Source organism: Procambarus clarkii, chromosome 14 (genome assembly GCF_040958095.1).
Source record: "Procambarus clarkii isolate CNS0578487 chromosome 14, FALCON_Pclarkii_2.0, whole genome shotgun sequence".
Lineage (NCBI taxonomy): Eukaryota > Metazoa > Arthropoda > Malacostraca > Decapoda > Cambaridae > Procambarus > Procambarus clarkii.
Genome location: NC_091163.1, coordinates 37,024,625 through 37,046,907, shown reverse-complemented (window position 1 = coordinate 37,046,907; position 22,283 = coordinate 37,024,625). Strand labels below are relative to the sequence as shown.

Sequence of the window (22,283 nt, the reverse complement as noted above, 5' to 3'; positions counted from 1 at the left end):
GTGGCCCTCAGGGCTTCTCTCCGTTGAAGCCACTAGAGATGGTGGCCCTCAGGGCTTCTCTCCGTTGAAGCCACTAGAGATGGTGGCCCTTGGGGCTTCTCTCTGTTGAAGCCACTAGAGATGGTGGCCCTCAGGGCTTCTCTCCGTTGAAGCCACTAGAGATGGTGGCCCTCGGGGCTTCTCTCTGTTGAAGCCACTAGAGATGGTGACCCTCAGGGCTTCTCTCCGTTGAAGCCACTAGAGATGGTGGCCCTCAGGGCTTTTTCTCTCTTTCAAATACAAAAATTCAAAATCAAATGTTTATTCAGGTAAAGTACATACATACAAGAGGTGATACAAAAACTGATAGATTTATAGATAGAGCTAGTACATACAATGCCTAAAGCCACTATTACACAAAGCGTTTCGGGCAGGAAAAATATTAAAGGCTAAAACTTAATACTAATTGAGATGAAAGTATAAAAAGTGTTGAGAAAAAATATAAAAAAAGGGAGGAACATGGCAGAAAAACAGCCAAAATACAATTAGGTCGACAAACAGCATTGTTTAAAAATAACAGACATGGGTTGACTATCTTTTGAAGCCACTGAAGATGGTGGCCCTCAATGCTTCTTCTCTCTGTTGAAGGCACTAGAGATGGTGGCCCTCAGAGCTTCTCTCCATTGAAGCCACTAGAAATGGTGGCCCTCGGGGCTTCTTCTCTGTTAAAGCCAGTAAAGATGGCGGCCCTCAGGGCTTCTTCTCTCCGTGGAGGCCACTGAAGATGGTGGCCCTCAGGGCTTCTTCTCTCTGTAGAAACCACTTGAGATGGTGCCCCTCAGGGCTTCTTCTCTCCGTAGAAGCCACTAGAGATGGTGGCCCTTAGAGCTTCTTCTCTGGTAAAGCCAGTAAAGATGGCGGTCCTCAGGGCTTCTTCTCTCCGTGGAGGCCACTGAAGATGGTGGCCCTCAGGGCTTCTTCTCTCCGTGGAGGCCACTGAAGATGGCGGCCCTCAGGGCTTCTTCTCCCCGCTGAAGCCACTGAAGATGGCGGCCCTCAGGGCTTCTTCTCTCCGTGGAGGCCACTGAAGATGGTGGCCCTCAGGGCTTCTTCTCTCCGTGGAGGCCACTAGAGATGGTGGCCCTCATGGCTTCTTCTCTCCGTGGAGGCCACTGAAGATGGTGGCCCTCAGGGCTTCTTCTCCCCGCTGAAGCCACTGAAGATGGCGGCCCTCAGGGCTTCTTCTCTCCGTGGAGGCCACTGAAGATGGTGGCCCTCAGGGCTTCTTCTCTCCGTGGAGGCCACTAGAGATGGCGGCCCTCAGGGCTTCTTCTCTCCGTGGAGGCCACTAGAGATGGAGGCCCTCAGGGCTTCTTCTCTCCGTGGAGGCCACTGAAGATGGTGGCCCTCAGGGCTTCTTCTCTCCGTGGAGGCCACTAGAGATGGCGGCCCTCAGGGCTTCTTCTCTCCGTGGAGGCCACTAGAGATGGAGGCCCTCAGGGCTTCTTCTCTCCGTGGAGGCCACTGAAGATGGTGGCCCTCAGGGCTTCTTCTCTCCGTGGAGGCCACTAGAGATGGCGGCCCTCAGGGCTTCTTCTCTCCGTGGAGGCCACTGGAGATGGCGGCCCTCAGGGCTTCTTCTCTCCGTGGAGGCCACTGAAGATGGCGGCCCTCAGGGCTTCTTCTCTCCGTGGAGGCCACTGGAGACGGCTGCCTCTCAGGGCTTCTTCTCTTCGTGGAGGCCACTAGAGACGGCGGCCCCGAGGTACATTCCGGTAAAGTAGAGGGCTGTGCGGGGGCCGGCGAGAATGGGATGGTCCCCCTCGCCGCCGCACCATTTTCTATGACGCGCGACGCCTCAGACGCCAAAACAATATGGCGGTCAGTGTTTGTTGTTTTTATAGCTAGGAAATTTTTATGGCAGTTAGGAGGAGGTGGCGCGTGCCTAGACTGAAGACAGGAGGCTCCTCGGGTGAGTAAGGTGCCCCCATGGGCGCCATGGGGGAGTAATGAGGCGTGGGAGGGGAGTGTCCCGGGCGCAGAGTGCTATAATGGGTGGGAGTCAGGCGGAGCGGGAAACTATAACTGTGCCAGTCAAGTGGTCCGGAGACGGTCCCTCTCGCTGGCACCCCGTGGCACCCCCTGGCACCCCCGGGGAGCTCTGTGGCACCCCTTGGCGCCCTGTGGCTCCCCGTGGTGCTCCCCGGTGTCCCCCTGGCACATTGACACGTGCCAGGACAGTGACCTGGTGATGGTCCAGGTGGTCCATGGTGTCTGTCCCTCACCCCTGGTGTCCCTCACCCCTGGTGTCCCTCACCCCTGCTGTCCCTCAACCCTGGTGTCTCTCACCCCTGGTGTCTCTCACCCCTGGTGTCTCTCACCCCTGGTGTCCCTCACCCCTGCTGTCCCTCAACCCTGGTGTCTCTCACCCCTGGTGTCTCTCACCCCTGGTGTCCCTCACCACTGCTGTCCCTCACCCCTGGTGTCTCTCACCCCTGGTGTCCCTCACCTCTGCTGTCCCTCACCCCTGCTGTCCCTCACCCCTGCTGTCCCTCACCCCTGGTGTTACTCACCCCTGGTGTCCCTCACCCCTGGTGTCCCTCACCCCTGCTGTCCCTCACCCCTGCTGTCCCTCACCCCTGCTGTCCCTCACCCCTGCTGTCCCTCACCCGTGGTGTCCTTCACCCCTGCTGTCCCTCACCCCTACTGTCCCTCACCCCTGGTGTCCCTCACCCCTACTGTCCCTCACCCCTGGTGTCACTCACCCCTGCTGTCTCTCACCCCTGGTGTCCCTCACCCCTGCTGTCCCTCACCCCTGGTGTCCCTCACCCCTGGTGTCTCACCCCTGGTGTCCCTCACCCCTGGTGTCCCTCACCCCTGGTGTCCCTCACCCCTGGTGTCTCTCACCCCTGCTGTCCCTCACCCCTGGTGTCTCTCACCCCTGGTGTCCCTCACCCCTGGTGTCCCTCACCCCTGGTGTCCCTCACCCCTGGTGTCACTCACCCCTGGTGTCTCTCACTCTTGCTGTCCCTCACCCCTGCTGTCCCTCACCCCTGCTGTCCCTCACCCCTGGTATCCCTCACCCTTGCTCTCCCTCACCCCTGGTGTCCCTCACCCCTGATGTCCCTCACCCCTGCTGTCCCTCACCCTTGCTCTCCCTCACCCCTGGTGTCCCTCACCCCTGGTGTCCCTCACCCCTGGTGTCCCTCACCCTTGCTCTCCCTCACCCCTGGTGTCCCTCACCCCTGGTGTCCCTCACCCCTGCTATCCCTCACCCCTGCTGTCCCTCACCCCTGGTGTCCCTCACCCCTGGTGTCCCTCACCCTTGCTCTCCCTCACCCCTGGTGTCCCTCACCCCTGGTGTCCCTTACCCCTGCTGTCCCTCACCCTTGCTCTCCCTCACCCCTGGTGTCCCTCACCCCTGGTGTCCCTCACCCCTGGTTTCCCTCACCCCTGGTATCCCTCACCCCTGCTGTCCCTCACCCCTGATGTCCCTCACCCCTGCTGTCCCTCACCCTTGCTCTCCCTCACCCCTGGTGTCCCTCACCCCTGGTGTCCCTCACCCCTGCTGTCCCTCACCCCTGCTGTCCCTCACCCCTGCTGTCCCTCACCCCTGGTGTCCCTCACCCCTGCTGTCCCTTCATTCCTTAACTACACAACACCTGTCTCCTTCAGTACACTACACCTGTCTCCTTCACTACACAACACCTGTCTCCTTCACTACACAACACCTGTCCCCTTCACTACACAACACCTATCTCCTTCACTGCACAACACCTGTCCCCTTCACTACACAACACCTGTCTCCTTCACTGCACAACACCTGTCCCCTTCACTACACAACACCTGTCTCCTTCACTACACAACACCTGTCCCCTTCACTACACAACACCTGTCCCCTTCACTACACAACACCTGTCTCCTTCACTACACAACACCTGTCCCCTTCACTACACAACACCTGTCTCCTTCACTACACAACACCTGTCTCCTTCACTACAGAACACCTGTCTCCTTAACTACACAACACCTGTCTCCTTAACTACACAACACCTGTCTCCTTCACTGCACAACACCTGTTTCCTTCACTACACAACACCTGTCTCCTTCACTACACAACACCTGTCTCCTTCACTACACAACACCTGTCTCCTTCACTACACAACACCTGTCTCCTTCAGTACACAACACCTGTCTCCTTCACTACACAACACCTGTCTCCTTCACTACACAACACCTGTCTCCTTCACTACACAACACCTGTCTCCTTCACTACACAACACCTGTCTCCTTCACTACACTACACCTGTCTCCTTCACTACACAACACCTGTCTCCTTCACTACACAACACCTGTCTCCTTCACTACACTACACCTGTCTCCTTCACTACACAACACCTGTCTCCTTCACTTCACAACACCTGTCTCCTTCAATGCACAACACCTGTCTCCTTCAGTACACTACACCTGTCTCCTTCACTACACAACACCTGTCTCCTTCACTACACAACACCTGTCTCCTTCACTTCACAATACCTGTCTCCTTCACTACACAACACCTGTCTCCTTCACTACACAACACCTGTCTCCTTCACTACACAACACCTGTCTCCTTCACTACACAACACCTGTCTCCTTAACTACACTACACCTGTCTCCTTCAATGCACAACACCTGTCTCCTTCAGTACACTACACCTGTCTCCTTCACTACACAACACCTGTCTCCTTCAATGCACAACACCTGTCTCCTTCAGTACACTACACCTGTCTCCTTCACTACACAACACCTGTCTCCTTCACTACACTACACCTGTCTCCTTCACTTCACAACACCTGTCTCCTTAACTACACAACACCTGTCTCCTTCACTACACAACACCTGTCTCCTTCACTTCACAACACCTGTCTCCTTCAATGCACAACACCTGTCTCCTTCAGTACACTACACCTGTCTCCTTCACTACACAACACCTGTCTCCTTCACTACACAACACCTGTCTCCTTCACTACACAACACTTGTCTCCTTCACTACACAACACCTGTCCCCTTCACTACACAACACCTGTCTCCTTCACTGCACAACACCTATCTCCTTTACTACACCACCTGTCTCCTTCAATGCACAACACCTGTCTCCTTCAATGCACAACACCTGTCTCCTTCAGTACACTACACCTGTCTCCTTCACTACACAACACCTGTCTCCTTCACTACACAACACCTGTCTCCTTCACTTCACAATACCTGTCTCCTTCACTTCACAATACCTGTCTCCTTCACTACACAACACCTGTCTCCTTCACTACACAACACCTGTCTCCTTCACTTCACAATACCTGTCTCCTTAACTACACAACACCTGTCTCCTTCACTACACAACACCTGTCTCCTTAACTACACTACACCTGTCTCATTCACTGCACAACACCTGTCTCCTTCACTGCACAACACCTGTCTCCTTCACTGCACAACACCTGTCTCCTTAACTACACAACACCTGTCTCCTTCACTACACAACACCTGTCTCCTTAACTACACAACACCTGTCTCCTTCACTACACACCTGTCTCCTTCAGTACACAACACCTGTCTCCTTCACTACACAACACCTGTCTCCTTAACTACACAACACCTGTCTCCTTCACTTCACAATACCTGTCTCCTTAACTACACAACACCTGTCTCCTTCACTACACAACACCTGTCTCCTTCACTTCACAACACCTGTCTCCTTCAATGCACAACACCTGTCTCCTTCAGTACACTACACCTGTCTCCTTCACTACACAACACCTGTCTCCTTCACTACACAACACCTGTCTCCTTCACTACACAACACCTGTCTCCTTCACTTCACAATACCTGTCTCCTTCAGTACACTACACCTGTCTCCTTCACTACACAACACCTGTCTCCTTCACTACACAACACCTGTCTCCTTCACTTCACAATACCTGTCTCCTTCAGTACACAACACCTGTCTCCTTCACTATACAACACCTGTCTCCTTCACTTCACAACACCTGTCTCCTTCAATGCACAACACCTGTCTCCTTCAGTACACTACACCTGTCTCCTTCACTACACAACACCTGTCTCCTTCACTACACAACACCTGTCTCCTTCACTACACAACACTTGTCTCCTTCACTACACATCACCTGTCCCCTTCACTACACAACACCTGTCTCCTTCACTGCACAACACCTGTCTCCTTTACTACACCACCTGTCTCCTTCAATGCACAACACCTGTCTCCTTCAATGCACAACACCTGTCTCCTTCAGTACACTACACCTGTCTCCTTCACTACACAACACCTGTCTCCTTCACTACACAACACCTGTCTCCTTCACTTCACAATACCTGTCTCCTTCACTTCACAATACCTGTCTCCTTCACTACACAACACCTGTCTCCTTCACTACACAACACCTGTCTCCTTCACTTCACAATACCTGTCTCCTTAACTACACAACACCTGTCTCCTTCACTACACAACACCTGTCTCCTTAACTACACTACACCTGTCTCCTTCACTGCACAACACCTGTCTCCTTCACTGCACAACACCTGTCTCCTTCACTGCACAACACCTGTCTCCTTAACTACACAACACCTGTCTCCTTCACTACACAACACCTGTCTCCTTAACTACACAACACCTGTCTCCTTCACTACACACCTGTCTCCTTCAGTACACAACACCTGTCTCCTTCACTACACAACACCTGTCTCCTTAACTACACAACACCTGTCTCCTTCAGTACACAACACCTGTCTCCTTCACTACACAACACCTGTCTCCTTCACTACACAACACCTGTCTCCTTCACTTCACAATACCTGTCTCCTTCAGTACACTACACCTGTCTCCTTCACTACACAACACCTGTCTCCTTCACTACACAACACCTGTCTCCTTCACTTCACAATACCTGTCTCCTTCAGTACACTACACCTGTCTCCTTCACTACACTACACCTGTCTCCTTCACTACACAACACTTGTCTCCTTTACTGCACAACACCTGTCTCCTTTACTACACCACCTGTCTCCTTCACTGCACAACACCTGTCTCCTTCAATGCACAACACCTGTCTCCTTCAGTACACTACACCTGTCTCCTTCAGTACACAACACCTGTCTCCTTCAGTACACTACACCTGTCTCCTTCAGTACACTACACCTGTCTTCTTCAGTACACTACACCTGTCTTCTTCAGTACACTACACCTGTCTCCTTCACTCCTACATAACACCTGCCCTCTCACTACATAACACTTGCCCCCTCACTACAGTACACCTGCCATTATAAATGACAGATTGGATAACAAAAACTTTTCAAACTAGAGATGCTGTACCAATATTGATACAATTTGAGTCGCTAGTGCTCTCTAGAGTGGAATACTGTTGCACAAACACATGGATGAAGGAAGAACTGGATGACAAATGAGAGAAAGATAAATCTATCATAAATAGATAAATAAAGATAAAATAGAGACAAAGATAAATCCTGATTGCTTGTACTGGGGGACTTGAAATTTAAGGCAATAGACTGGGAGGCCTACGAGACAAGAACAGAGGATATTTGGACAGGCAGATTTGTAAACCTCATTTTGGAGACATTCATGTATCAACATGTGATGCAGACCACAAGAATGAGGGAAGGGGATGTTCCTTCATTACTGGATCTAATATTCACCAGGAAAGAAGAAGAGATAAAGTATTTAACATCCAGTACAGTACCTTCCTCTCTTGGGAAAGAGTGATCATGTCATGTTGGACATTAAATATGCTTTGCGATTTAATCTGGTAGAGAATGAGGATATTGAAACGGTTGTTAAACTCGGTTTCAAGAGAGGACGCTATGGGGAACTTACAAAATTTTTCCTGGGAATAATTGGACAGACTTGCTGCTAGGTAAGGAAGTAAATGAGATGTATGCCAAATTTTGTGAAATATACTATGAAGGCATACAAACATTTGCACCAAAACAGAGGTACAGACCTGGGAAACAGGGTTGGTTCAACAGAAATTGCAAGAGGGCCAGAGATCAAAAGACACAAGCATGGAATCATTATAGGAAGAGGCCAAACCCCCAAACATACCAGCGATACAAAGATGCGAGAAACAACTACACGTCAGTAAGGAGAGAGGCAGAGAGGAACTTTGAGAACCGTATAGCAGACAAATGTAAATCAGATCCAGGCCTTTTCTATAAATTCATTAAAAGCAAGCTGCAGGTAAAGGATAATATTCAGAGGTTGAAAATGGAAGACAAATTCACGGAAAATGAAAACATAATGTGTGAAACATTAAACGAAAAGTTGCAAAGTGTGTTTGTACAAGAGGAAATTTTCAGGGAACCAGACACAATAAGAATTCCAGAGAACAACATAAAGTACATAGAGGTGTCCAGAGACAAAGTGAAAAAATGCTCTTGGAGCTAAGTAGGAACAAAGCAGTTGGTCCAGATGGAGTTTCACCATGGGTTCCAAGAGAATGTGCACCTGAGCTCAGCATTCCACTTCAGCTGATATTTCAGGCATCCCTGTGTACAGGAGTCATAGCAGATGTGTGGAAGAAGGCTAACATAGTTCCAATCTACAAAAGTGGCAGCAGGGAAGATCCCCTTAATTATAGACCTGTATCATTGACAAGTATAATAGTCAAAATATTGGAAAAAATAATTAAAACTAATTGGGTGGAACCCCAGGAGAGAAACCATATAATATCAGACAGACAGTATGGTTTTCGATCTGGAAGATCTGTGTATCGAATTTACTCAATTTCTATGATCTATCCACAGAGGAAAGAGATGGTTGGGTTGACTGCATCTTCTGGACCTAAAAAAAAGGCTATTGACAGAGTTCCATATAAGAGGTTGTTCTGGAAACTGGAACATTTTGGAGGGGTGACAGGTAAGCTAACATGGATGAAATTTTTTTTAACTGATAGAAAAATGAGGGCAGTAATCAGAGGCAGTAATCAATGTATCGAACTGGAGAAATGTCACAAGTGGAGTACCACAGGGTTCAGTTCTTGCACCAGTGATGTTCGTTGTCTACATAAATGATCTACCAGACGGATTACAGAATTATATGAACATGTTTGCTGATGATGCTAAGATAATAGGAAGGATAAGTAACTTTAATGATTGTCATGCCCTACAAGAAGACCTGCACAAAATAAGTATATGGAGCACCACTTGGCAAATGGAACTTAATGTGTATAAATGCCATGTTATGGAATGTGGAATAGAACATAGACCCCACACAACCTATAAATTATGAGGAGAATCAAGACTTCTGATAAAGAAAGATCTAGGCGAGGTTCTTGATAGAAAACTATCACCTGAGGACCATGTAAAGAATGGTGTGTGGGAAGCCTATGCTATGCTTTCTAACTTCAGAATTGCTTTTAAATATTGTACGTAGATGGCGATATACTAAAGAAATTGTTCACGACTTTTGTTGGGCCAATGCTAGAATATGCAGCGGTTGTATGGTGCCCATGCCTTGAGAAGCACATCAACAAACTGGAAAAGGTGCAAAGACATGCTACTAAGTGGCTCCCAGAACTGAAGGGCAAGAGCTACGAGGAGAGGTTAGAAGCATTAAATATGCCAAAACTAGAAGATGGAAGAAAGAGGAGATATGATCACTAAGTATAAGATAGTAACAGGAATCGATAAAATTGATAGGGAAGACATCCCGATACCTGATACCTGGAACTTTAAGAACAAGAGGTCATACATTTAGACTAACTAAACAAAGCTGCCGAAGAAATATAAGAAAATTCACTTTCGCAAACAGAGTGGTAGACGGTTGGAACAAGTTACGTGAGCAGGTGGTAGAGGCCCAAAACCGTCAGTACTGTCAAAGCGTTATACGACAAAGAGTGCTGGGAAGACGGGACACCACAAGCATAGCTCTCATCCTATAACTACACTTATGTAATTACACTTAGGTATTTACAATGACAGCCCCTTTCAAAGCTGGTGAAATTGCTGACCTAGAAAGCATGCAGAGATCATTTACTGCTAGAATCCATTCAGTAAAACATCTAAACCATTGGCAACGACTAAAATGCCTAAATATGTATTCTCTTGAGCGCAGGCGGGAGAGATACATAATAATTTACATGTGGAAAATAGTAGGTGGGCTGGTCCCAAACCAGCACACAGAAATAACACCACATGAAACCAGGAGGCATGGCAGGATGTGCAGAATACCCACATTGAAGAGCTGAGGTACAGTATGTATTGTACTCTGAGAGAGAACTATATCAACATCAGAGGCCCGAGACTGTTCAACACACTTCCACTATACTTAAGGGGTATAACTGGCCGACCCCTTACAGTGTCCAAGAGAGAACTTGACAAGCACCTCCAAAGGATACCTGATCAACCAGGCTGTGAGCAGGCACATCAAACAGGTTGACCAGTCCAGCAACGAGGAGGTCTGATAGAGGACCGGGCTGTGGGAACGCTAGGCCCTGGAATCATCGCTGGGTAAGGTATGTCCGAGTCGTCAATATCAGGTTCCTCACCCTCCTGGAACAATTAAATATTAATTTCTTCCTTGGTCAATAACTGGGTGGCGTGCTGTGGTGAGCGCAGTTGGCCACTGGAATATGATGCTCTCGCCATGGTGTCTGTTGGGTAACCGAGTCCTACCTCCCCTCCACCCCCCCACAGTGGCAGCCTACACTGGATTTGTTTCCAAGATGGTGTCTGTTGTTCACTTTCGCTCCTGGCTAGCGTATGGATGTCTCTCTTACCCAGTGGGACATTTAAATCGTGCACGGCACCTTCAGTTGTATATACTGTACAGTGTATACGATGTGCTCCGTTCAGCGACATTTACTCAAATTGTATATGTACGCCCTTTTAGGGTTAATATCTGCCTGCAGTTTTTCAGTTTCTTATACAGAGGAAATTTTCATGCTGACAATTGTATCATCTGCAAAGGATGATACAAAGCTCTTGACTACTATTTTTGTCCATATCCAGTCTATATGCTGGATATACAGTGACACCTCGGCTTACGAATGCCCCTATTTACGAACTTTAAGGGTTATAAGTTCAATTTCTTAGTAAAATTTGAATCAGGTTACGAGCTTTGCCTCGAGTAATGTAGTTTGTTGATATGCGTATGGGCGACCTAGCGCGTGGTTTCAATTTCAATTTCGCTTCAATTTACCAGTGCCTTCCGCTTAGTGACGATCGTGCTTGAATTCTTTGTAAAGAATTTCATTGTTTTTCAACTTTTTGGGGTTTTGAACATAAAAGTAATTATTATATATCACTCCATGGATTCCAAGAAAGTCAGTGGTAAGGTTCAATCTAAGAAAACACATGTGATAATTACCATTGAGCAAAAACAAGAGATCATTCATAAACATGAAAATGGTACACAGGTTGTTGAACTAGCTGGGCGGTACAACAAATCTATGTCAACGATATGCACTGTAATTGCTAAGAAAAAGGACATTATGAGTGCTAAAGTGGCAAAAGGTATCTCAACAATCGCAAAACAAAGAACACAAACACTTGAGGATGTTCAAAAGTTGTTATTAATTTGGATACACAACAAGCAGATGTTAACATTTCAGAGTCCATCATTTGTGAAAAAGCAAGGCTATTGGATGAAGACCTTTTAGAGAAAACCCCCTGGAACAAGTGATGCAGATATGAAAGAGTTTCGGCCGAGCAGGGGATGGTTTGAGAAATTTGGAAAAAGGGGTGACACTCACAGTGTTGTGAGAATTGTAATTACTTAAGTGTAATTACCTAAGTGTAATTACAGGATGAGAGCTATGCTCGTGGTGTCCCGTCTTCCCAGCACTCTTTGTCATATAACGCTTTGAAGCTACTGACGTTTTGGCCTCCACCACCTTCTCACTTAACTTGTTCCAACCGTCTACCACTCTGCGAAAGTGAATTTTCTTATATTTCTTTGGCATCTTTGTTTAGTTAGTTTAAATCTATGGCCTCTTGTTCTTGAAGTTCCAGGTCTCAGGAAATCTTGCTCATCGATTTTATCAATTCCTGTTACTATTTTGTACGTAGTGATCATATCACCTCTTTTTCTTCTGTCTTCTAGTTTTGGCATATTTAATGCCTCTAACCTCTCCTCGTAGCTCTTGCCCTTCAGTTCTGGGAGCCACTTAGTAGCATGTCTTTGCTGCACCTTTTCCAGTTTGTTAATGTGCTTCTTAAGATATGGGCACCACACAACCACTGCATATTCTAGCTTTGGCCTAACAAAAGTCGTGAACAATTTCTTTAGTATTTCGCCATCCATGTATTTAAAAGCAATTATGAAGTTAGAAAGCATGGCATAGGCTCCTCGCACAATGCTCTTTATGTGGTCCTCAGGTGATAGTTTCCCATCTAGAACCACCCCTAGATCTCTTTCTTTATCAGAATTCTTTAAAGATTTCTCACATAATATATAGGTTGTGTGGGGTCTATGTTCTCCTATTCCACATTCCATAACATGGCATTTATTCACATTAAATTCCATTTACCAAGTAGTGCTCCATATACTTATTTTGTGCAGGTCTTCTTGAAGGGCATGACAATCATCTAAGTTTGATGATTGTCACTTCACACTATCACTTCAAGTTGATCTAAATAGGGTTTTGAAATAGTCAAAAGATTGGCAGATGCAGTTTAATGCTGATAAATGTTAAGTTTTAAGGCTAGGTAATGATGATAGAGTTACAAGATATGAGCTGGATGGCGATGAGATTGCGAAGTCGGATTGCGAAAGAGATCTGGGAGTTATGATTAGTAAGAATTTAAAACCAAAGGATCAATGCATGAATGTTCTTAGTAAGGCAAATAGGACACTGGGATTTATTAATCGAAGCGTTAGTAACAAGACATCTAGTGTTGTTCTTCAGCTATATCTTGCTTTGGTTAGGCCCCATTTAGATTATGCAGTTCAGTTTTGGTCACCGTACTATAGAATGGATATAAATTCACTTGAACGTGTCCAGCGTAGGATGACGAAGTTAATTTCCCAAATTGGAAATCTTTCATATGAAGAAAGATTAACAAAGCTTAAATTGCATTCACTGGAAAGGCAAAGAGTTAAGGGGTGACATGATAGAGGTTTACAAGTGGATGAATGGACATAACAAAGGGGATATTAATGGAGTATTAAAAGTATCAACACAAGACAGAATGCGAAACAATGGGTATAAATTGGATAAGTTTAGATTTAGGAAAGACTTGGGTAAATACTGGTTCGGTAACAGGGTTGTTGATTTATGGAACCAATTACTACAAAACGTAGTGGAGGTGGGGTCCCTCGATTGTTTCAAGTGTGGTAAGGACATGTATATGAGTGGGATTGGGTGGTTATAAATAGGAGCTGCCTCGTATGGGCCAAAAGGCTTGCAGTTGCCTGTGTTCTTATGTTCTTATGTTTCTTATCCTTCCTATTATCTTAGCATCATCAGCAAACATGTTCATATAATTCTGTATACCAACTGGTAGATCATTTATGTACACAATAAACATCACTTGTGCAAGAACTGAACCCCTGTTGTACTCCACTTATGACATTTCTCCAGTCCGATACATTGCCTCTGATTACTGCCCTCATTTTTCTATCACTCAGAAATTTTTTCATCCATATTAGAAGTACCAGCAATCTGGAAGTAACTGTAGAAGTAACAGGGCTCCATCAAAGAACATAACTCTTCTCACAACCAGACCATCACCGGATAAATCTTAACAAGCATCACAGAAGTCATTGATAAATACAGTGATAGCACGAGACTCGACATCAGCGAGGCACTATATATAAAAAAGTCTACACCAGCAATCAAAAGCCAATTAATGCACAACTATATTCGACCCACTTCAAGACCAAGAACCAACATAGAAACAGCAAGAGGAAGTATGGGCCAATAGGCCTTCTGCAGTTACTTCCATTCTTATGTTCTCATACCCAATTTATACCCATTGATTTGTGTTCTGGCTTTGTCACTGGGACGGGAATGTGTAGAAGTGTAGGTGTTCGGCAGTCCTCCTAATGGCTGGTATCAATGCCTATCACATTTTAGAAAAAAAAGATCGACTGCTTAGCTGTTGTCTGTGGTAAAGTAAGGGAAGACACGCAAAACACATGGTATGAACAATGAAACTTTAATTAACTTTAAAGAAAGAGAATCCCTTGGCTATGTACAGTGCAAACAAACAAGTCAAAAAATATATAACATAAAAATTAAAAACAAGGGTGGCATTACTCTACACATAAAATAAAGACAAAAGAATGAATAAACAGGTGCTGAGAATATAGCGCTAGCTGAGAACCTCCACCAATAAACAGAGCGTATATCAGTTGGTTGTTCACAGCTTGAGAGCACAAGGATATTCTAACTTCAATGGCTGGTTCAAGCCCAGACATCGACTTGGTAGAGGGCGCTGAGGTGCAGAGGTGCAGGTGTGCAGTCGGCGGGTCACCAATCAGAAGCAGGCAGGCTGGAATAGTAGTATGCTGGTTGACGATGGTGGCAAGCCGGCATGGAGGGAGTGAAAAACATCAATATGTTATTCAATGTTTTAAATAATGGAGCAGCCTACCTTACACTGAACAAACCTTTATGACATTTTTCTTTCTTCAAATTTGTTAAATTTTTTTTCATTTATTGTATAGCAAGAGGTTCGTTCGGTGTTTGTCAGGTAGGCTGCTCCATGTTTCCCTGGCTGCACACACATACACACAAGAGTTCTTACATTCTTGTAAGGCCACTAGCATGCGTAGTGTTTTGAGTCAGGTCCATAATCCTAATTTTGCCCCCGCGGAATACGACCCGCCAAATCGTTTAACAACCAGGTACCCATTCACTGCTGGGTGAACAGAGGCTACAATTAAGGATTGGCACCCAGTCAATTCTTGCCGGCCAAAGCGCTCGCGAAGCATCGGGCGAGTGTTTTACCACTGTCCAACGGGGACTGCTTATCATTATAACAATGAACATATAGATCAACATATGACGTGAATCAACATCACTGACGATAACCGTTGTCTGAGGGTTAAAGAGTTAGGTGGGGGAGGCACATTGAATGTTAGATTTATTAAATACAACAAACAATACACTACTGAATATATTGAGAGAGATTCTGAGATACCTGTCTTGTTTGCCCTTATGTTTATGTGTTGTAATTTTGTTTACAGGCAGTGATGGTGATACATTTAGAGGCCTGGCAGTCTCAGTGATGGTGACACATTGAGGAAGTCACAGCAAGATGCCAACACCAGGTAGAGGTAAGGGGTTCTGTACCACAGTGACAGTTACCAACACCAGGTAGAGGTAAGGGGTTCTGTACCACAGTGACAGTTACCAACACCAGGTAGAGGTAAGGGGTTCTGTACCACAGTGACAGTTACCAACACCAGGTAGAGGTAAGGGGTTCTGTACCACAGTGACAGGTACCAACACCAGGTAGAGGTAAGGGGTTCTGTACCACAGTGACAGTTACCAACACCAGGTAGAGGTAAGGGGTTCTGTACCACAGTGACAGTTACCAACACCAGGTAGAGGTAAGGGGTTCTGTACCACAGTGACAGGTACCAACACCAGGTAGAGGTAAGGGGTTCCGTACCACAGTGACAGTTACCAACACCAGGGTGAGGTAAGGGGTTCTGTACCACAGTGACAGTTACCAACACCAGGGTGAGGTAAGGGGTTCTGTACCACAGTGACAGTTACCAACACCAGAATAGTTGGGTGGAGGGACTCAGGTGTTGTGGTGGTAGAGAGACTCAGGTGAGACTCAGAGACTCAGACTCAGGAGACCAAACTCTCACAAGTGAAGCCTGGCCTCGGGCCGGGCTTGGAGAGTAGAATAACTCCCAGAACCCCATCAAGCAGGTATCAAGCAGGTGCTGTGGTGGGGGAGGGACTCAGGTGTTGTGGTGGTGGAGAGACTCGGGTGTTTGGGACACATCATTACGTTACTGAGAGCTTTCAGTGGGAAGCTGTGCTGGTGGTATGAGTTGATTGTCTGGGCCACAGTGGTGTGCTAACAGATTGAACTTTGTCATTCTGGTTGGGTGGTGCTAACTCTTGATTTGATACAGAAAAGTCCCATAGTGCACATTTAACTACTGTACTGTATTGTATATTGTTGTTCATGTGTCGGTTCTTGACCTCATATATCTACAATAGGATCAAAACCTGTTCCTGCATGAACATTATGACAACACAGTGATGTCATACAGCTCAAGCATGCCATATATCAAATATAACTATTTTTTTTTGTGGGGAGCCCCGTCAACTCCATGAAGCTATCCAAACTGACATGTGCCATATTAGTTTGGTGTCGTCAGTCCCTGGAGTTCTGTGCCTACCAGAGACCAGAGCCAGAACCTGGTCCACTCAGAGAGGTGCAGGGAGCAATGGCCATGTGAGCACTCTACATATAGAATACAGTATTGTCATGTCTGCCATCGACCGGGGAATACCCCCAGAAAGGTAGGCAAAACAATACAAACCCCCAACTGGTGAAAATTGCAACCTATATATGAACAGAGCCAAAGAACTTCCCCTAGAGCAAAACAAAGAAGCAAATCGTCATCTAATTAGCACACGTGCTCGTTAGCGACTTCCCCCTTTCTCCCCCAAAAGGGAAGAAGGGGGGGACTGAACCTCCTCGAGAGGGGCTCCCCCTCTCCTCTTTTGGGGGAGAGGGGGAGCCCGCTCGGGCGAACCGACTGCTCACCCCTCAGTTCATGACTGATGTGCCTGGTGTCAACAAGTCTCTTCTGGCCTCACTTTCCTGACTGGCTTTTGCATTTATGGCTTTACTAGCTGTGTGTGGTGTGGTGGTGAGATGTTCTCTGTATGCTGGGCTGCATGCACCTAGAGCTACCTTCCCCTAGGTGCCCAGTAAGTATTTCCCTTGTGTTTCAGGGTTATCTTCTCTGAGATGTTTGAGTCTCACTTCCGCATGAGGGGTTTATCACTTGGCGTTGTTCATGCAATAGAGGTACGTCAGGGGTCTTGGGCTTCCCGTCTTGCCCTGGGTATGGAGTTGGGTTTTGCTGGGCGGAGCGCACTTCAGCCGGCGCAGCGTGCATTCAGCAGTGGCTGACGATTTTCACTGACAACCGGTTGATTTGTGTGTTGCTTTGGTGGCTTTTGCTTTGCTTAGTTTTTAGCGTATTTGCTTGACTTTGGTGGAGGAGGTCTACCTATTCTCCCATTAGGCCAGCCTAAGTTGTATTGGTGTTCCTCTTCTGTTGCCCCAAGGTTTTAAGGCAACTTCTGGTTGTCAGTTTGCCTGCAACAGGCAACGTTTACAGGAATAGCTAGTCCCAGTGCCTGAGCTTCCCGTAGGGTTAACGTATCCTAAGGGGCTCTGGAAAACCTCGTTGGGCTCCGGGGTACCATGTCTTCTGAGCCCTATTTCACCCTGTATGTTGCTGATGGTTGTTTGTTGCCCCCTGCCTCCATCATGCTGTCTGTTGGGTCGGTGACACCTACGACCCTGATTCTTGCGGGTTTGTTCTCCGCTTATTATTCAGTTCACACATTTCTTGTCTGGGGATGTTAAAGATCAGTCAGGTAACGGCTTCATTGCATGCTTAGTATTCTTTGTTGCAATTAGCCAGGTTGGTTGCCCAGTTGGAAGCCCCGGAGCTGCCCCGCTTGGGTTTAAGGGACCAGGATTTAGGGGCAATGATTATTTCAACTGTGGTTCAGTCGGCACCCTTGCTTCCGTCCCAGGTGGATGTGGTTTGCCCTGCTCCTTCCTCGCCTACATTCCGACTCCCATAGGTCTGAGGGTTTCGGGTTTGAGGCAGGATTTTGCTTGGGATGAGGCTCGGGTAGCTTCGTGGATTGTCCCTTCCAATTCGGGGATGGAGGATGAGCCCGATTCTCCCACTGAGGCTTCAGAGTCAGTCCAGCAGACTCCTCTCTTTAAAGCTTTACTTCAAGGGTGGATGAGGGTTCTGCCCCAGGGCCTGTGTCAAGAATTCTTGGGGCTAGGTGGTGGGGGGTTTTCATCTCCTCCTCCTCTTCTGCTTTGGTTTACCATACAGGTATTTGCCAGTGTGAATTACGCACCCTTGCATCAGGCGCGTTCATCTTTGGTTTGGACGTTTTGCTCAGTTTTAGTTGTTTGTTTTGGCAGCCATTTTGCTCTCCTGGGAGTGCTTCCGAGTCCGTCTGCTGGGAGGCACTGCCGGTTGTGTTTACATTTGGCTACTGAGCATTTGTGCTCACTTTTTGGGGCATTTTTCAATTAGTTCATGCACTCTTGTTCATCTTGGGGACTCGTTCCTTTGAGTGTATCTCTGGTTTAGGTTATGTCTGCTTTGTTAAGGGTGGGGGAGGTGTGTTGATTGCTATGTTTTCCTGCATCCCTGCTGTGGTGTCATTGGTTGTTTGGGTAAGTTTGCCCTTATCTCACTGTGCTCCTCTTGTTGTAGTTGCGGGGGTCGTGCTTTGGCTCTTCGGGCTCTCCTCTTCCCCGTGTTTTTCCTGTGGTTCATGTTTCTGTGCTTCTGGAGCTCCTGCGGTTCTCCGTTTGTCGCCTTCACCTCAGCTCTGCCTCCTGCATTCCCTTTCTTTCCTCCTGCCTCTGGGCAAGTTCTTTTTCTTGTCTCTGTGGCTCCTTTGGGTACTCGGTTGCCTCTGGTGTCCCTTTCTAGGTGTTCTACTTATCTTGAGTAGTCCATCTTTTCCTGGACTGTCTTGTCTGCAATGACATGACTTTTCCTCGGGAAGTTTTAGTTCTTGGGATTACTTTTATCGCCCTTGGTAAATGGTGTTTGCTTTCAATCCATTCTTCAGGACACCTTTGCTGCGGTACGTACTTTACATGTGTCCAACCATGGTTACGCTCCAGCTGCTGCATGCCATTTTGTCTTGTTTCTTTATATTCAAGGCGTCCTACTCTGTATGTTCCCTTGGAGACTTTTGGGTGGTGGTCATGTCTCCTGGTCTTGTGTTTACAGACTGTGGTCATTGGGTTGTTTTCTTCTGGGCACCGGTTTTGTTCCTGGTGACCTTGCCCTGTATACTCGTCTGGCTCCCTAGCCTCCGGCACTTGATATCCTGTCCGTTTTAGCCGTGGAGCTGTTTTTTCAGGGTTATATCAGAAATCACTTCTTCAGTATTAACACCTAATGAACCTTCATTCAAGTGGTGTGTCTTTTCCGCTGGCAAATGTGGTAGGTAGGGCTCCCCCTGGGTTTGTTTGCTTTTGCACTTGGGTCCCTTGGATTCGTCTTTCAGAGGGTTTCTTCCTCTCGGGAAAGGGAGGAAGAAAAACCCCTCTTCCCTTTGAGGGGTTTGGAAAGCTTTTGGCGCATGCCTCCAGTGAGATCCGGTTTTGCCTGTGTTGGTTCCGGTTTTGTTTATCCCATAAACTGTGCAAATTGTATATATGTATGATTTTGGTATAAGTAGCAGAATGGCGCACACCGTGTCCCATATATACATTTTAAAGTACCACGCAAGATTTAAAAGTGTTTTCGGGTTCAAATTCCTGGTGAATTGACTGAAGTCCCAGTTGGTTCCTTCTAAGGTTCGGATTTGGCTGGGCCTTATGTGGGATTCGTGGACTGTGTCCGTCTCTTTCTCCCTCCTGAGGCGTTGGTTGCAGTTCCGCCTTCAGCTGTTTTTGGGGGGGGGGCCCGGGTCACTCGGCGGTTGCTCGAGCAATTGTGCGGGAGCCTGATCTTTACCTTGCTGGTGTAAACGCTGGCAGGGTTTGGCTTTGGAGACAGTTCTGGTATCTTTGGGGGAGCCCCTTTTGCCATTCATGACCGCTGGGTTTGCACCCCAGTGTCTTTACGTCAGTTGCTGTGTCACCGGCTTTCTTTTTGGGTTTCCGAGGTTTGGTACCATGGCGCCTTTCCCTTTCCGTGCTCGATGTGTTCACAGATGCCTCGTCTCTCGGCTCGGGCTTTGTGACCGGCGCTCACTTGGCTGGCCAGGGTTGTTGGGCTCCGTCTTTCCGTCGGTCTCACAGCACGATGGGGGTGTTGCGGCTGTGTGGCTGGCATTGCAGCAGATTCAGCTTCCTCGAGGCTCTCTGATCTGGCTCCATTCTGATTGTGCCCCAATGGTTCATTGTCTCAAACATGGGGGTGGTCTCTGCAGTCGGTGGCTCTTTGGGGCTTGTCGCTTCGCTCTTTAGTCTGTTTTTTCTGACATGGGTATATCGCCACGTGTTTGGTGATGAAGTGGCTTCTCTGATGGTGTCCCACCTGTAGTCTTCATCTCAGCGACAGTATGAGGTCTTCTGGTGGTTTTTCTGCCATTTCCTTTACCTTCGGTGGGTGTTGTCAGTGTCTGTGAAGGTGTTTTGTCCTTTCTTGGCTCTTTCTGGAATGGCATCTCATGCCGAATACTGTTGCTTCTTATCGTGTAGCGTTGGCGGAGCCGCTCCAGCTTGCATTCGGGGTGGTTGTCACTTCTGCTCCATTCTGCAAGCTCTCCCATGCAATTTTTCACCTCCGGCCTGCTCATGCTCCGCTTGAGCCGTCTTGGTCTTTTGGCCGGGTGCTTTCTTGTCTTTCATTCCCATGGTTTGTTGTGGCCTCTTTCGTTCGGGTTTGTTTTCTGAAAGCCTTGTTTTTGTTGGCTTTGGCCTCTGCATGTTGGGTTGTGAAGGTTCATGCTCTTCTCCGGTGCAGGGGTTTCTGCTCTTTTGGCCCTGTTAGACGTTTTGTTTGTTTGCAGCCTTCTCCTTCTTTTCAGCCAAAGAATGAAACTGCTGGCTTCCAGAGGAGTCAGTTGGTGGTGGATGCTTGGTTGGATAGGCCGGGGGTGCATCGTGTCTTATGTCCGGTGGCGGCTTTACGTCGCTACCTGCGGGCCACTGGTTGTGTTCCTGTGGACGCCCTCTGAGTGGCTCCGGTTTCCCTGTTCCCCATTCCAGGGCTCGTGTTTCTCAGGCTGTTCGCAGGGACATAAAGTCTGTTTGGGAATATGTTTTGGGGTGACAATTGGGTGCGAGGGTTTTGGAGGTTGAATAGGGTCCTGGTCGCCAGGTTTCTTGTCAACGTTCCGGGCATTATCTGGCTTTGTGCTGCGTTTGGACATCTGTCGTGGCCTGTTGTCTCATCTTCTTCTTGAAACCTGCAGTGCTGCTTCACCCGGGTAAGTCCCTCTTCTACTTATCTGTGGGTAGTTAGCTTCAGGGGCTGATAAGGCTTCCCACAGAAAACCAGCGTTGAATGTAATGAAACTGCATTTTCTGGGGGAGCCCTGGATGCTCCCTGAAACCCTCCCTCCCTCCGGTCGGCAGTTTTCATCATTCCACGAACTGGAGGGTTGAGCCGCCGGCTCATCTGAGTGGGCGTCACCTGCCCCCTTTAACTAGTTGGATGATGATTTGCTTGTTTATTTGTTTTCTTTGGGGGGGAGTTCTTTGGCTCTGTTCATATATAGGTTGCAATTTTCACCAGTTGGGGGTTTGTATTGTTTCGCCTACCTTTCTGGGGGTATTCCCTGGTCTATGGCAGACATGACAATACTGTAAATGTAGTGTGTTCATATGGCCATTGCTCCCTGCACCTCTCTGAGGGGACCAGGTGCTGGCTCATAGTCTCAGGTAGGCAAAGAACTCGAGGGACGATGGCACCAAATTAATACGGCACATGTCAGTTTGGAAAGCTAAAGGAAGCCTCCGGGGCTCACCCAAAAAATGGTGTTTCATTACATTCACCGGTGGTTTTTAGTTAGGTTAGGTTGGGCTGGTCTTGGTTGGTGTTAGATTTGTTTAAAAAATAGCAATTGATAAGTTAAACTTGTCTCAGGTCTTAAGAATATACTCTGAGGTCCTTATTATTTTTGTACAAAGTACTGTATTTGTTACTTTCCCCAAATTAAAATATTTAGTATGAAATTTCATTAGTCATCTTTTCAGTTTATTCCATGCATTATTCAGTACAGTACAGTATGTACTCTGTTTTCTAGGTCCAGGTCGGCCTCCAAAAAATCCTCGCACATGCACATGGTGTTCCGAAGTCAAATCGCAACTCAAGTATGTGTTCCCAACAAGCTCAGGAAAACGAGAATTTTGCTCGGAAATGTGCCTATCAGAATACAGAAAAGCCCTCATGAAGGTATTTACTGGAATTACTCTTCATTCGTAGTTCTGAAATTGTGATTCTTTTGGTAAGAATGTTAAAGGACTTGATAAAAAATTATAAATATGACTTAAGAATCTTGTAATTTTTATTAGATTAGTTTGTCTCTAGTATGATCAGTAATCAGCCTTACTCCTGTATTTAGTGAACTGTTTTGATATTTGTTTAG

General features: G+C 47.2%; 1 protein-coding gene across 6 annotated transcripts in view; it reads left to right on the top strand.

The window, feature by feature from the left end:
• The first annotated feature begins 1,827 nt into the window (after positions 1–1,827).
• Positions 1,828–22,283, top strand: part of Scm (Polycomb protein Scm) — a 79,392-nt gene continuing 58,936 nt past the window's right edge. For 5 of the 6 annotated variants that reach the window (XM_045762441.2, XM_045762468.2, XM_045762451.2 and 2 more), the window contains exons 1-3: positions 1,828–1,951; positions 15,182–15,271; positions 21,942–22,090. In XM_045762441.2, coding sequence (XP_045618397.2) covers positions 15,253–15,271; positions 21,942–22,090 — 168 coding nt within the window. In that variant the 5' untranslated portion in view covers positions 1,828–1,951; positions 15,182–15,252. The remainder of the gene's footprint in view (positions 1,952–15,181; positions 15,272–21,941; positions 22,091–22,283) is intronic. The other variant, XM_045762433.2, reaches the window with a different exon arrangement.